This window comes from Dendrobates tinctorius, unplaced genomic scaffold (assembly GCF_039654945.1).
Source record: "Dendrobates tinctorius isolate UK_male_01 unplaced genomic scaffold, ASM3965494v1 ptg000219l, whole genome shotgun sequence".
Classification (NCBI taxonomy): domain Eukaryota; kingdom Metazoa; phylum Chordata; class Amphibia; order Anura; family Dendrobatidae; genus Dendrobates; species Dendrobates tinctorius.
This window is the reverse complement of record NW_027361886.1, coordinates 858,399-874,262: the sequence shown is the minus strand read 5'-3', so window position 1 is coordinate 874,262 and position 15,864 is coordinate 858,399. Positions and strand designations below refer to the sequence as shown.

The 15,864-nt window shown below is 44.4% G+C and overlaps 1 protein-coding gene across 2 annotated transcripts in view; it reads left to right on the top strand.

Moving 5' to 3' along the window:
* HOMER3 (homer scaffold protein 3) overlaps positions 1-15,864 on the top strand; it is a 328,522-nt gene that overhangs the window by 174,189 nt on the left and 138,469 nt on the right. For both annotated transcript variants that reach the window (XM_073555104.1, XM_073555105.1), the window contains 3 exons: positions 12,140-12,296; positions 12,380-12,511; positions 15,381-15,488. In XM_073555104.1, the coding sequence (XP_073411205.1) occupies positions 12,140-12,296; positions 12,380-12,511; positions 15,381-15,488 (397 nt within the window). The remainder of the gene's footprint in view (positions 1-12,139; positions 12,297-12,379; positions 12,512-15,380; positions 15,489-15,864) is intronic.

Sequence of the window (15,864 nt, the reverse complement as noted above, 5' to 3'; positions counted from 1 at the left end):
GTGTGTTTGGCTCCAGACCGAGCCTGAATACTGGACACTAACGAAGCCTCTGTGACCACAGGCCTGATGAAGCAGAGCCCTGCTATGGATATTGTTACTTTGTTTTGCCTGATCTAAAGGCTGTTTACTTTCTGTTTGTGCTTCTGGGGTTTATGAAGCAATAAACCGACATGAGCTTTTAAAGGAACGTGCCACCCGAGTGAGTACAACCCCTACACTGGTCACAATACTAATGCACTGTATGATGCATCTTGGGAATAACACTCTAAGGATTAGGAGTAATTCAGTGGAAAAAGGAATACAATTGCATATAACGTCTCCTGATTTTCCATCATCTTTTTTCAGTGAGATTCGTTTGCCAGATATGATTCTTTAAAAAGTGATTTTAGATTTTTTTTTATTTTGGGCATCGGCTTCCAGCAATAGAAAATAAGATACACACTAACACTACCCGCCCTTCTCTATAGGTCCAGCAATGGCTCTATACCACTGCTTTGGTCTTAGTGGATCGGCTGCAGTGATGACACCATGCTTACAGCATATGTTACCACTCCAGTCAATTGTCGAACTTAACATCTTATGCTGTCTACATGATCATTTCCTAAGACCCTGGTGATTGGCTTCAGCAATCACATATGCTATAGTCACTGCAGCAGTCTATCAGCAAAGTCCAGAGCAGCAGCAGAGAGCCAGCACTGGATCTGGTGACGGTGTTTATTGTTTTTTTTTATTACTCAGTATCTTGGCAAACTTATTGCCCAAATAAAAAATTATCTTGAACAACCAACCCTTTAAGATCTGTTAGTCAGAAAGGTAGCTCTAGGTGTTAACTTTTGTGGGGAAATAGGTGAGGAGAGGAGTTACATACAGGTGCTTCTCACAAAATTAGAATATGATCAACAAGTTAATTTTATTTCAGTTCTTCAATACAAAAAGTGAAACACATATATTATATAGAGTCATTACAAACAGAAGAATCTATTTCATGTGTTTATTTCTGTTAATGTTGATAATTATGACTTGCAACCAATGAAAACCCAAAAGTCGTTATCTCAGTAAATTAGAACACTTTATAACATCAGCTTGAAAAATGATTTTAAAATCCAAAATGTTGCTCTACTGAAATGTATGTTCAGTAAATGCACTCAGTACTTGGTCGGGGCTCCTTATGCATCAATCACTGCATCAATGTGGCATGGCATGGAGGCGATAAGCTGTGGCACTGCTGAGGTGTTATGGAAGCCCAGGTTGCTTTGATAGCAGCCTTCAGCTCATCTGCATTGTTGGGTCTGGTACCTCTCATCTTCCTCTTGACAATACCACATAGATTCTCTGTGGGGTTAAGGTCAGGTGAGTTTGCTGACCAATCAAGCACAGTGATACTGTTGTTTTTAAACCAGGTATTGGTACTTTTGGCAGTGTGGACAGGTGCCAAGTCCTGCTGGAGAATGAAATTTCCATCTCCAAAAAGCTTGTCGGCAGAGGGAAGCATCAAGTGCTCTAAAATGTTCTTAGTACACGGCTGCACTGACTTTGGTCTTGATAAAACACAGTGGACCTACACCAGCAGATGACATGGCTCCCCAAACCATCACTGATTGTGGAAACTTCACACTAGACCTCAAGCAGCTTGGATTGTGTGCGTCTTCACTCTTCCTTCAGACTCTGGGACCTTGATTTCCAAATGAAATGCAAAATTTATTTTCATCTGAAAACCACACCTTGGACCACTGAGCAACAATCTAGTTCTTTTTCTCCTTGGCCCAGGTAAGACGCTTCTGGCGTTGTCTATTGGCCATGAGTGGCTTGACACAAGAAATGTGACTCTTGTAGTCCATGTTCTGGATACGTCTCTGTGTGGTGGCTCTTGAATCAATGACTCCAGCAGCAGTCCACTCCTTGTTAATCTTCCCCAAATATCTCAATGGCCTTTTCTTAATCCTTTCATGGCTGCGGTTATCCCGGTTGCTTGTGCACCTTTTTCTACCACACTTTTTCCTTCCACTCAACTTTCCATTAATATGCTTGGATACAGCACTCTGTGAATAGGCAGTTTCTTTAGCAATGACGTTTGTGGCTTACCCTCCTTGTGGAGTGAAATACATCACTCTGTATGTAATGACCCTATATAATATGTGAGTTTCACTTTTCGTATTGAAGAACAAAAATAAATTAACTTTTTGATGATATTCTAATTTTGTGAGACCCACTTGTATGTTAAAGAGACTATCTTGAATTATCCTATAGAAAATAATCTTATGAGTATAGATTTATAAGGCATCGGCTCGCTTTTGTGAGTTATAGACTAAACCTTGGTAAGACTTGATGTTGTATATCAAAGCTTTTCAGAGCCATTTCATATGGTTCTACATAAAAGATTAGTAGAAAAAAGGAGAATTCTTGAACAGTGTAAAGAGTTTAATTAAGGTAACACTTTTCTCAAGAATAGAACTTCTTTATTTTATTTTTTATTAACCCCTTGCCGTTGAATCCAGTTTTCATCCTCATAATGGGACCCAATTTTTCAAATCCAGTGTGTTACTGTATTTGGTAATAACTTTTTGGAATGCTTTCTCCAATCCTGATATTTTTTTGTTGATAAATTTTCCACTATCAAGAAGTTCAATGTAAGTCTATAAAATTTACGTTTATTTGTGAAAGTTCTGAAAAATTTGCAATTTTCAAACTTTGTCTTTTTGAAATCGGACTGTGATTGGACTGCAATGCTCATACTGGCTGGTGGCTCTCCCGAGCGTGACAGTTGCATAGAAATACATTAAGCTGTCACTCTGAGGATGGGAGAGCCGCAGGACAGTCCCATTTATACGGCTGTCTGACTGCACAAAATAGTTAATAAATAACATTTCCCATAAATGTAATTTTCATTTGCATCACTTTTGAAATTTATTTTGATTCTTTTTGGTCTTGTTCAGATGTTTATTTTTTGCATGTAAGTGCTATCCATAAATTTAATTTTTTTCAACAAAATGTACAAACCTATTTTTAACACGTTTTTAGTTGTGAAGTAGCTAAGTTTACATGTGCACGTTGAGTGTTTGGTCAGTATTTTACATCAGAATTTGGAAGCCAAAACCAGGATTGGGTGAAAAATATAGAAGTGGGCATGTGTTTCTATTATACTTTTTCTCTGACCGTTCCATTCGTGATTTTGGCTTACAGATATTGATGTAAAATACTGACCAAATACTCATCGTGCGTCTTGGCATGATTTCCACCAGTCTTTCACACTGCTTTTGGGTGACCTTATGGAACTCCTGGTACAAAAACTTAAGCAGTTCTCTTTGTTTGATGGCTTGTGACTATCCATCTTCCTCTTGACTACATTCCAGAAATTTTCATTGGGGTTCAGGTCTGGAGATTAGGCTGGCCATGAGAGGTATTTGATGTGGTGGTCCTTCATGCACACATTGATTGACCTAGCTCAGTGGCATGGCGCATTGTCCTGCTGAAAAAAACAATCCTCAGAGTTGGGGAACTTTGCCTGAGCAGAAGGAATCAACTGTTTTTCCAGGATAACCTTGTATGCGGCTTGATTCACAAAGATTAACCTGCCCAATTCCAGCCTTGCTGAAGCATCCCCAGATAATCACCAATCCTCCACCAAATTTCACAGTGGATGCAAGACACTGTGTCTTGTACGCCTCTCCAGGATTCCGTCCATCCATTACATGACCATGTGTTGGGCAAACCTGAAAATTAGACTCATCAGAGAAGATTACCTTACTCCAGTCCTCTATGGTCCAATCCTTATGATCTATGGCAAACTTCAGCCTGGCTCTCCTTTGCTTCTCATTCTTTTTCTAGCTTTACATGAGAAGCCCTGCCTCTAGGAGCCTGTTACGAACTGTTCTTGTCGTGCACTTCACCCCAGCTGCCATTTGCCATTCCTTTTGTAGGTCACTTGATGTCATCCTGGGGTTGATGAGTGACATTCGAATAAGATGATGGTCATCCCAGTCAGTGGAGAGTCGTTTTTGCCCTCTGCCGGTCTGTAGTTTTGTTGTCCCCAATGTCTGCTGCTTGACCTTGTTTAAATGGACTGCCGTCTTAGAAATTTTAAGGATGGAGGCAACATAATGCTCACTGTATCCCTCTGCTAGTAAAGGCAGAATTGAGCCCTTCTTTTCCTCTCTCAAGACTCTTGTTTTCAACTCCTTTGACATGGTTAAAAGTTATTTGTTTATTCCTATTACTTTTGGGATATTACTAGCACTTGTTTTGCCATCAAGCTTGTCCTATTGCAAGAGGATTGTGAACACCACAGCAGGGTTTTTTATACTTTCCTTCGTTAAATAACATTTGGTTCAGGTGATCACCTAATCAGAAGCACATTAAGTAGAATGAGGTGTACTTGGGTTGGAATTCAACTGACACTGGAATGGAATGGACAGACATGTAGAGAAGCTGATTTTTATAAAACTATGCAGAGGTCTCTTAATTTTTGCCAGAGCTGTATAAGGGAAAGGGAAGAGACATAAAGTTAGGCAGGGGAAAGACTATGGGTCACAATAGGACCTGGAAAAGTAAGGTAAGAAAAAATCACAGTGAGTGTGCACACAAAAATAGCATAAACTGGCAAATGCTGTCGATAGTTGTAGAATATACTTATGTACCAACATAATGCAAAGTCATAATAGACTTCCCTACGACCCCTGACGTGTGTTTCACATGCTTGCTTTCCACTGCCCCTTGATAAAGCAAGCACGCGAAACTTATATAGCAGGATACAACATAGGTGAATGTGATTCAAATTCAAGCAAACATCACTTGTATGACTAGCTGGCTGATTATATTTTTCAATGTTTTTATTAATTTAAAAATAGAAAATCTAATTTTTGTAAAAAATAAAAAGGCTTGGCATTGAGTATACAGTTAGTCTACTTGCACACGACATCTTTTAACCCCTTTACGACATGTAGCGTAATGGTACGCCTATGTTAGACTCCCCTGTTTGGTGTGGGCTCTGGAGCTGAGTCCGCACCTTTCCAGGCAAATGAGCTGATCTATACAGCTGACTTGTGCCCGCAACAGCTGCGGGTGGAATCGTGATCCACCTGCAACTTTTAAATAGTTAAATGCCACTGTCAATCTCTGACAGCAGCATTTAACTCGTGCTTACAGGAAGCACGTCTCTAATCCTGCCCATAGGTGTCCCTGTCACATGATCACGGGTCACCGATGGGTTGGCATGACAACCAGAGGTCTGCAGCAGACCTCTAGGGTTGTCGTTGCTAGATTGCTATGAGCACCACCCCGTGGTCGCCGCTTATAGCAAGTGAGCATTTCTGCTACACACGGGCGATTTGATCATCATCTGTGTGTAGCAGAGACGATCGAAGTATTGCAGTTTCTAGTCTCCCATGGAGACTATTGAAGCATGCAAAAAGTAAAAAAAGTGCAAACATGTGGTATCGCAGGTTCAGAATCGCCCAATCAATATAAAAAAAATTAAACAAATTGCTAAACGGCGTAACGAGAAAAAATAATTAAAAATGCCAGAATTACGGTTTTTTGGTCGCCGCTACATTAATAAAATGCAATAAAACGCAATAACTGGAGATCAAAAGATCGTATTTACACCAGAGTGGTAGCAGTAAAAAGTAAAAGTACAACTGTGGGAAGAAGGGGAGCAGAAAACGAAAATTGGAACCCCCCGCCGGTCGTTAAGGGGTTAAACTCAGCTGATCCCATTGGTTTTTCAAGCAGACAATGCATCAGGAAACTCAGGAGCTTTTTTTTCCTGAAGCTTTTGTGTTGTTGTTTTTCAGTCATTTCATGTGTCACGTGGGGCTTAGTCCCACTAAGGCTGTAATACCCGGGGGCCCTGTGATGTCCCTATAACTAGGGGAAACCCTGTCTGACCCTCAACCCAGGGTTTTTGCTGATGGTGCAAATGCCTGAGCCTCCAACCTTTCCTTGTCTCCTGCTAAGCCCTGCACTTAACCCTCCACCCAGTGAGAAGACACACCACCAAAGCCCCCACACAAATAAAGACAGACAGGGAGAACTTAAACTGCACTGCGCTGCACACACACAGGAATATACAGTAATGTGAACAGGGCACAACTAAACACAAATATGGGAAGGAGAAAGGATAACGACGGATCATACGACACCAGATACGAATCTCTCTCTCTGCAACACCTCCACTCCAGACTGGAACCACTTGGTATGAAACACAAGCTATAATCGGCGACGCCCATAGGCCAGCATGACTATTTAAAGACCGTGGGCGTGACTAACCATCCAACCTGGTCTCCAGCAGGATTAACCCCCGAGAGCCTGAAGATCAGGCCGGCGCCACTGAGGCTATAGTGGCTGGAGGTGGAACTACCTCTGCCTGCCGGACGCTGTGGTGTGAACAGCGTCCGACATGACATTACCCCGTCTTCTACGAGGGACCTCCGGACCCTCAAGACTCATAGGACCCGGCTTGTCCGGATGACGACGGTGAAAAGAACTGACCAGCCGATCCGCATGTATGTCTGAGGCTGGAACCCAAGACCTCTCCTCCGGACCATACCCCCGCCAGTGCACCAAATACTGAAGAGTACGGCGTACTACTCGAGAGTTCACTACCTTAGCGACCTCAAATTCTAAATCGCCATCCACCATGACTGGAGGTGGCATCGGCGTCACGTCCACAGAGCCTACCACCTTTTTCAATAAAGCTCTGTGAAACACGTTGTGTATCTTGTACACCGCAGGAAGTTCCAACCGATACGCCACTGGGTTAATGATGGCAGAAATCCTAAAAGGCCCAATAAACCTTGGACCCAGTTTTAAAGATGGAACTTTGAGTCTTATGTTCTTCGTAGCTAACCACACCCATTCACCCACACACAGGTCCGGACCTGGCACACGTCTACTGTCAGCCACCCGTTTGTACCTGGCACTCATGCTCAAGCGCTGTTTCACCCGCCTCCAGACTGATGACAATTGGGCTCCTAGCTGATCCTCCTCCGGGACACCCCCCGAGTCACCCTGACGTAAGGTGCAAAACTGAGGATGTTGACCGTACACACAAAAGAATGGAGACTCTCCCGATGACTCTTGGCGGTGATTATTTAACGCGAATTCGGCTAGAGGAAGGAAAGTAGACCACTCCTCCTGGTTGTCGGACACAAAGCATCGTAAATATTGTTCTAGATTTTGGTTCATGCGCTCAGTTTGTCCATTAGACTGTGGATGAAACGCCGATGAATGTGACAACTTGATCCCCAAACGTGAGCAAAAAGCTTTCCAAAACCTCCCTACAAATTGCGTACCCCTATCCGATACTATGTCCGACGGTACTCCGTGGAGTCTGACCACCTCCTTCACAAATACCTGAGCCAACGTCTTAGCATTGGGCAACGAAGACAACGCCACAAAATGCGCCATCTTTGAAAAACGGTCAACCACCACCAGGATGACCGTGTTCCCCGCCGAGGCTGGCAAGTCAGTGATGAAATCCATGGAGATTTCTGTCCATGGCCTATTGGGTACCCCCAGAGGCTGTAGCGTGCCAGCAGGACGGGTATGGGGTGACTTAGCCCTAGCGCACGTGATGCAAGCTGCCACGTATGAGACCACGTCCTGCCGGATTTTGGGCCACCAGAAACGACGCGATACCAGCTCTAAGGTGCCCCTCACCCCTGGATGACCAGCCAGTACCGAGTCGTGGTGTTCCTTCAACACCTTAAGCCGAAGATGCAGGGGTACAAATGATTTGTTGGCAGGAAGTCCTGGTGGTACCTCCTCTTGGGCCTCGGCAATCTCCGCCTCTACCTCCGTCGTGAGAGCCGAGACCACTACCCCTTTCTGGAGGATGGGTACCGGCTCTTCCCGAGGTTCTCCCCCCGGAAAACACCTAGACAAACCATCCGCCTTGGTGTTTTTAGCCCCGGGACGGTAAGTCACCAGAAAATTGAAACGAGTAAAAAACAATGCCCAGCGAGCCTGCCTAGGAGACAGACGCTTGGCCGACTCCAGATAGAGCAGATTCTTATGGTCGGTGATGACTGTGACCTGGTGAGCCGCCCCCTCCAAGAAGTGTCGCCATTTCTCAAAAGCCAGTTTGATGGCCAACAACTCCCTGTTGCCGATATCATAATTCCGTTCAGCCGGCGACAGCTTCTTGGAGAAGTAGGCGCATGGATGCATCTCGCTCAAGGACGAGCCTTGAGACAGTACTGCCCCCACTCCCACCTCCGACGCATCAACCTCCACCACAAAAGGTTTAGACACGTCTGGTTGCACCAGAATGGGGGCTGAAGCAAAACTATTCTTCAGACGCTCAAAGGCACGTATAGCCACCTCAGGCCAGTTCGCCAGATCGGCACCCTTTTTTGTCATGTCCGTGAGCGGTTTGGCGATAGTCGAAAAGTGTTTTATAAACTTCCTATAATAATTCGCAAACCCAAGGAACCGCTGGAGTGCTTTCAGACTCTCCGGCCTCTCCCACTGCAGCACCGCTTGTACCTTAGCGGTGTCCATTTTAAACCCGGCTGCGGACACAATATATCCCAAAAAGGGCAACTCCTGGACAAAAAATAAACATTTTTCCAGCTTAGCATAGAGCTGGTTCTCCCGGAGCAACTGTAACACCTGCCTGACATGCTCCAAATGAGTGTCCCGATCGCTAGAATAAATGAGGATATCATCCAGGTATACAATCACAAATCTCCCCAGGACATGAGCAAATACATCATTAATAAAATGTTGGAAAACGGCAGGCGCGGTGGTGAACCCAAACGGCATAACCAGACTCTCAAAATGACCCTCAGGAGTGTTAAACGCTGTCTTCCACTCATCCCCCTGACGGACCCTTATGAGGTTATAGGCCCCCCTGAGGTCCAGCTTGGAAAACCATTTCGCCCCCGCTACCTGGTTGAACAAATCCGGGATTAACGGCATAGGGTAAGGATCACGGATAGTAATCTGGTTTAACTCTCGGAAATCCAGACACGGGCGTAACCCCCCATCTTTCTTAATGAAGAAAAACCCCGCGGCTACAGGCGAGGACGAAGGCCGGATGTGTCCTTTGCTCAGACTCTCCGCGATGTAGTCTTTCAGAGCTTGTCTCTCAGGACCAGAAATATTAAACATCCTGGCCTTAGGTAATTTGGCCCCGGGTTTTAACCTGATCGCACAGTCATAGGCTCTATGTGGAGGTAGTTCTGAGCAACCCTTCTCAGAGAAAACATCTGCGAAATCCTGCAAAGCCTTCGGCAGGCTGGGCGTCACGGCGGACACACATGTGGCCAAGCAATTGTCTTGGCAAAAACCACTCCATTGTACTATGTCCTGAGTTTTCCAATCAATTACCGGGTTGTGTCTGGACAACCATGGAAAACCCAGGACCATTTGTGCTGGGAGATTACGGAGGACCCTACATTTAACCGACTCAGAATGTAGGACCCCAATGTGGAGTTTCACCTCTGCCACAAACTCCGTAATCTCCCCTTGAGGGAGGGGAACAGCATTAATGGTCACCACCTGTATGGGGTGAGGAAGTTTTTCAATCTTAAACCCGGCGGTGTGTGCAAACTCCTCATCTATGAGATTGGTGGCGGAACCGCTATCCACAAACACTGATATTGGTAGCTCTCTGCCTGCGATAATAACCTTGGCAGGGAGCATACATTGAGATACCATCATGGAGGATATGCATACGCTCAGTTGGGTCTCCTCCATACCCTCTGAGCTTAACAGTTTCCGCCGATGTGACCCTCTTAGGTAGTACCGGGCAAACGTTAATATAATGACCTCTTTTACCACAGTAGAAACATGCCCCGGGCTTCCGGAATCCCGGAGCGCGACGCTTAACCTTTGCCACGCCAGCAATCTGCATAAGTTCAGGGGACTCATCTACTTCAACCACACTTGCACCTCTGCTTTCCCCCAGAGGTAGCGTCTCCTGTGCCCCCTGACGAAAACGGCGATCAATACGTATCACCAAACTCATGGCAGACTCCAACGATGCCGGAGTCTCATACATCAGGAGGGCCTGTTTAACCCTCCCTGACACCCCATGCATAAACTGGCTCCGCAGCGCTGGGTCATTCCACTGTGTGTCTACGGCCCAGCGGCGAAATTCCGAACAATAGTCCTCTGCCAAGCGCTCCCCCTGGCGGAGGGCGCGGATTTTAGATTCCGCTAGAGCCAGTCGGTCAGGATCATCATAAATGAGTCCGAGGGCAGAAAAAACATTATCAACAGAAAGAAATGTAGCAGAGTCAGCTGGTAAGGAAAATGCCCATGCTTGGGGGTCACCACTCAGTAATGACAACACCAGCCCTACCCGCTGGGCCTCATTACCTGAGGAGATAGGGCGCATGCGGAAGTATAACTTGCAGGCCTCCCGAAATACGACAAATTTGCTGCAATCCCCTGAAAAACGTTCTGGCAGCGGAAACTTCGACTCTGCACCGATACCTGCAGATGCCGTTTGCACCTTCGCTACTACCAGGCCCTGCTGCTGAACTGCCCCTTTCAACTCGGAGACCTGTAAGGACAGCGCCGCCAACTGGCGGGTTATGGAATCTAATGGATCCATGGACTCCTGAAAAAATGTGGGCCGATTATAATGTCACGTGGGGCTTAGTCCCACTAAGGCTGTAATACCCGGGGGCCCTGTGATGTCCCTATAACTAGGGGAAACCCTGTCTGACCCTCAACCCAGGGTTTTTGCTGATGGTGCAAATGCCTGAGCCTCCAACCTTTCCTTGTCTCCTGCTAAGCCCTGCACTTAACCCTCCACCCAGTGAGGAGACACACCACCAAAGCCCCCACACAAATAAAGACAGACAGGGAGAACTTAAACTGCACTGCGCCGCACACACACAGGAATATACAGTAATGTGAACAGGGCACAACTAAACACAAATATGGGAAGGAGAAAGGATAACGACGGATCATACGACACCAGATACGAATCTCTCTCTCTGCAACACCTCCACTCCAGACCGGAACCACTTGGTATGAAACACAAGCTATAATCGGCGACGCCCATAGGCCAGCATGACTATTTAAAGACCGTGAGCGTGACTAACCATCCAACCTGGTCTCCAGCAGGATTAACCCCCGAGAGCCTGAAGATCAGGCCGGCGCCACTGAGGCTATAGTGGCTGGAGGTGGAACTACCTCTGCCTGCCGGACGCTGTGGTGTGAACAGCGTCCGACATGACATCATGAGTGTTTTTCCAAAGTTTCTGCTGCTGGTGTTTTGGTTTTTTTTAAGGACTTTCTGTCATGTCTTCTACTGTTGTTTTGCAGTGGTTTTTTTTTCGCTCCATTGAAAAATTAAGAAACTACTAGAAGTTTTTTAAGCAAAACGATGGCAAAAGACATAGGGTTGTTTCCTGTGAACCTTTGAGCTTGACTTACTTTGTAAAGTACAGAGCGTCTTACAAAGCAGAAAACCCCAGAAAAAAAGGATATGTTACCATTTTTAAGCACTTTTTAGAAACCTGGAGTGGATAAAAGGCGCTCAGAAAACTTATCACAAGCACAGCAACTTGTTTTACATAAAAAGGTATATGTTCATTCTTTGGAGAGTTTTCTGATAGATTTTTCAGGTGGATTATGCAGCAGAATCTTCTAGAAAAAAATACATTATATGCACATATACTAAAAGAATAAAAATCGTTGAGTAAATAGAATTGCTCAAAATTCCCTTTAGGGTATGTGCACACGTTGCGGATTCTGCTGCGAATCAGCAGCGTTTCCGGCTCTGCGGGTCCGCAGCAGATTTAGGTGCGTTTTACAGTACCATTGTTTTCAATGGTAAACTGGATAACGCTGTGCACATGCTGCGGATTTTTACGCGCGGTTTTGCTGCGGTTTACAATCCGCAGCATGTCAATTCTTTTGTGCAGAACCGCTGCAGTTTCACACCTCATCCATTATGAGGTGTAAAACCGCAGGGCAAAACCGCAGATTTTTACTACGAAATCCGCAGAGCCAAAAAACTCTGTGTGCACATAGCCTTACAGTTTGTTGAACAAATAGATTATAGGACATGCTGCAGATTTTGTGTAGCCAGAAGGTCTCAAACAGAGATTGATAGAGAAATATTATTGGAGTTCAATTTCTCACAAAATATGCTTAAAAATAGTAACTTTCTCTTTTCTAGGGAACAGCCCATATTCAGTACCCGAGCCCATGTTTTTCAAATTGATCCTGTCACCAAAAAGAACTGGATTCCAGCCAGCAAACATGCTGCTACTGTATCATACTTCTTTGATGCTACAAGAAATGTGTATCGGATCATTAGTGTGGGTGGCACAAAGGTGAGGCATCGGACCGGGTGACATATGTTTGACAATGCAGAATAAACTCGATTTTTCCTGAGTGTGACTAATCTATTTTATAGGCTATTATCAACAGCACTATTACCCCAAACATGACCTTCACTAAGACTTCTCAGAAATTTGGGCAGTGGGCTGACAGTCGAGCAAACACGGTATATGGTTTGGGCTTTGCCTCGGAACAGAACCTTACCCAGGTAAATGAAGAATACAAATAATGTTCAAATGTAATGTATGCAAACCATCAGAAGCAGACACACCGAATTACTGTAACATAGTAACATAGTTTTGAAGGCTGAAGGAAGACCTTATGTCCATCTAGTTCAGCCTATTTTTAGTGCAGCTGTTCTGCATTGTTGATCCCGGGGAAGGCAAAAAACCCACAGAGTAGAAGCCAATTTTCTCCATAGGGAAAAAATTCCTTCCCCTAAGCTGGGTCAACCATCTACCTATAATATTATGTTATTCGTAACCTTCTATACTGTTACTCACAAGAAAAGCATCCATTGCTTTCTTAAATTCATTCAGTGAGTTGGCCATCACCACTGTAATTGACTAGTATTCGCCCTGTGTTTTTAGAATCCATAGGCAGTAAGGCAGCACACTGTGTCCATATATGTATTGCCTCATTAAAGAGGTTGCCCACTACTTGTTCATTGATGACTGACCTATCCATAGGATAGGTCATCAATATCTGACCTGTCGCGGTCCGACACTGGTCACCCCCAGCAATCAGCTGTTCTCAGTGTCGGCGGCCACTGGACGAAACTGCTTGATTCCTGAGCTGCTCCATCTTCTGATAGTGGCGGCAGAAGGGTACTACACATCCGCCTTCTATAGATTTGAATAGGAGGCGAATGTGCAGTACCCAGCCACGGCCACTATCTGAAGACGGAGCAGCTCCATTATCGAGCTGACATGGCCCCGGTACTGAGAACAGCTGATCGGTGGGGGTGGGGTGTCGGACCCCGAACAACCAGACATTGATAAGCTATGTACAATGAAAAAGTAGTGGACAACCTCTTTAAGCATCATATTTTCCCCAGATGCAATATTTCAAGCATACAATACCCGTGTGTTTGGTTAAAGAGGTTGTCAACTACTTTAAAATGGATAACCTAACATTAGAATAGGTCATCAGTGTCTGATCAGTGGGAGTGTGACACCCGGCAATCCCACCGATCAGTTCAATCAAATCAAATCAAATTTATTATCGCCAAGTACATATTACATATATACAAGGAATTCTTTGTGGCAAAGAGGCAACATAATATATAACAACAGATACAACAAGTAACATCTAACAAGACAGATACAGTATATAGTCTACACATGACGATTTAATTGTTGAACAGAGAGTGGATAGAAGCTGTTCATATGGCGGTTGGTGCTGCATTTGGGGACTCTGAAGCGACGTCCTGAAGGGAGTAGTTGGAATGAGGAGTGTCCCGGGTGAGAGGGATCGGATGAAATTTTCAATGCGTGGGATTGAATACTCTTATCATAAAGATCCTGGATTTTAGGCAGGGGGGAACCTATAATTCTCTCTGCTGTTCTGAAAGTCCTTTGTAAGCGGAGTTTGTCATGCGCAGTGGCTCCCCCATACCAGACTATCAGAGAGGAACAAATCACAGATCTGATGACAGCATTAAAGAATAAGATCAGCAGATTCTTAGACAAACCATATCTTTTCAGCTGACGCAGGAAGAACATCCTCTGTTGTGCTTTTCTTATAACAGCATCCACGTTTTTCCCCCATTTAAGATCATGAGAGATGATAACACCAAGGAATTTGGTCTCTGTGACCCTAAGAACCACTTCGTCATGGATGTAGATTGGAAGTATCTCATGTTGATCTTTCCTAAAATCCACAACCATTGTTCAAAATCCACAAGTTGTTCACGGTGTCAGCGGCAACCGAAACTGCTTAGTTACGGAGCTGCACAGTGCAGCTCTGTCGATGGAATAGTGGCCACGGGTACTAGACAGCCACCCCCTACTGTATAGCGTTCACTGAGCTGTGCAGCTCTGTAATTGAGCAGGTCTGGCAACTACTGACATCAGGAACAGTTGATCGGCAGGGGTGACGGGTCTCGCACCCCCTTCCATTAGATATTGAAGACCTATCCTAGGTCCCCTAGTGAGTTTTTGTTGACTTTTTCATGCAGCTTCTTTCAGTTTCAGCAAAGTGGATGGGATTTACAGAAATCTCTTTCCCAATGTGCTTTTTTTATGCAGCAGAAACTTATCTGCTATACTTGTTTGAAATACACAACATGTACATTTTTCTTTTTTGGATTTTTCCCATCGAATTGCATTAGATCCACAAAATCTGAGCAGCTATATTAAAAACATAACCTACCAAAGAGAGACAATAAAAACTCATGGAAACAAAACGTGTTAAAACCTAAAGCATCCTAATTTACCTAATAGGTGCAAAACCTCATCAAATCTTCATTGTGGGAATGTAGCCTTAAGGGCTCATGCAGACATCGGTGAATCTCGGTTCGATCATGGACCACAATACATGGACTGGCCACAGCTCTCCCAACCGGAGGGTATCAAGCATGTAAAAATATATGAAGTATATGAAGCCATCATGTGCCAGTCTGGAGACTAGCAACCAGTCCGTGCATTGCAGTCTGTGATTGGATGGAGATCCATGGGCGCCAGCATGAGTCCTTAGAGTTGTAATGGTACAGGTCACAGTTATTTTGCATAATTGAATAAACATAGAGGCTCAGTTCAGGCACATTGAAAGCTGTGGTTCTTATATTACAGATCCACACAATATGCAAGCAGTTTTACATGATATATACGATAGATGATGTTTAGTTTCCTTCTTCCAGTTAATGAGCAAATCTGGATATTAATCGGAACTGAAACTATTTGCTTCAATTGCTGGCTTTAAGAAATCCCAAACTAGAGGCTCCATCATGCAGCAGCAAATTTATTTACTTTGAAAACAAATGGATTGACATATTATTGCTACAAAGTATTATAAGAAATTATATGAAACCTGTAAAAGTAACACTTTTTTTTTATCAATGACTCTCTTGACTTCAGTTCGCAGAGAAGTTCCAAGAAGTGAGAGAAGCTGCCCGACTGGCAAGAGAGAAATCTCAGGATAAAACTGACCTGACAAATCCAGCTCTTAATATAACTGCACAGCAGGTAAGGCAACTTGAACAGGAAAATAATACATCAAGTGAATGTCTGAGCATGTAAAATCCATGGACTCCAGAGCATTGCACAGACAGCCTGTTGATTTCATTGGACATTATTAAGATAAGGAAACACAGTGCTAACCCCTCTGAGCAGCCAAAAAACATTCTGCAGCATGAGGCTGAGATCCAGTTTAAAAAATGGGTTATTATTGCCTGCACAGTATTCTAGGTAACTATCAGTTCTACCTGAAAAACCAAGTGACAATTGTTGGTGGGTAAAGCTGATGTTAATAAGTATCCTGCCAGGTACTGGATCCAAACGAGGGGAAAAGAGCGCATAGAGGGAGAAGGATATGAGTATGCAATATTTCCCTATCCTCCCT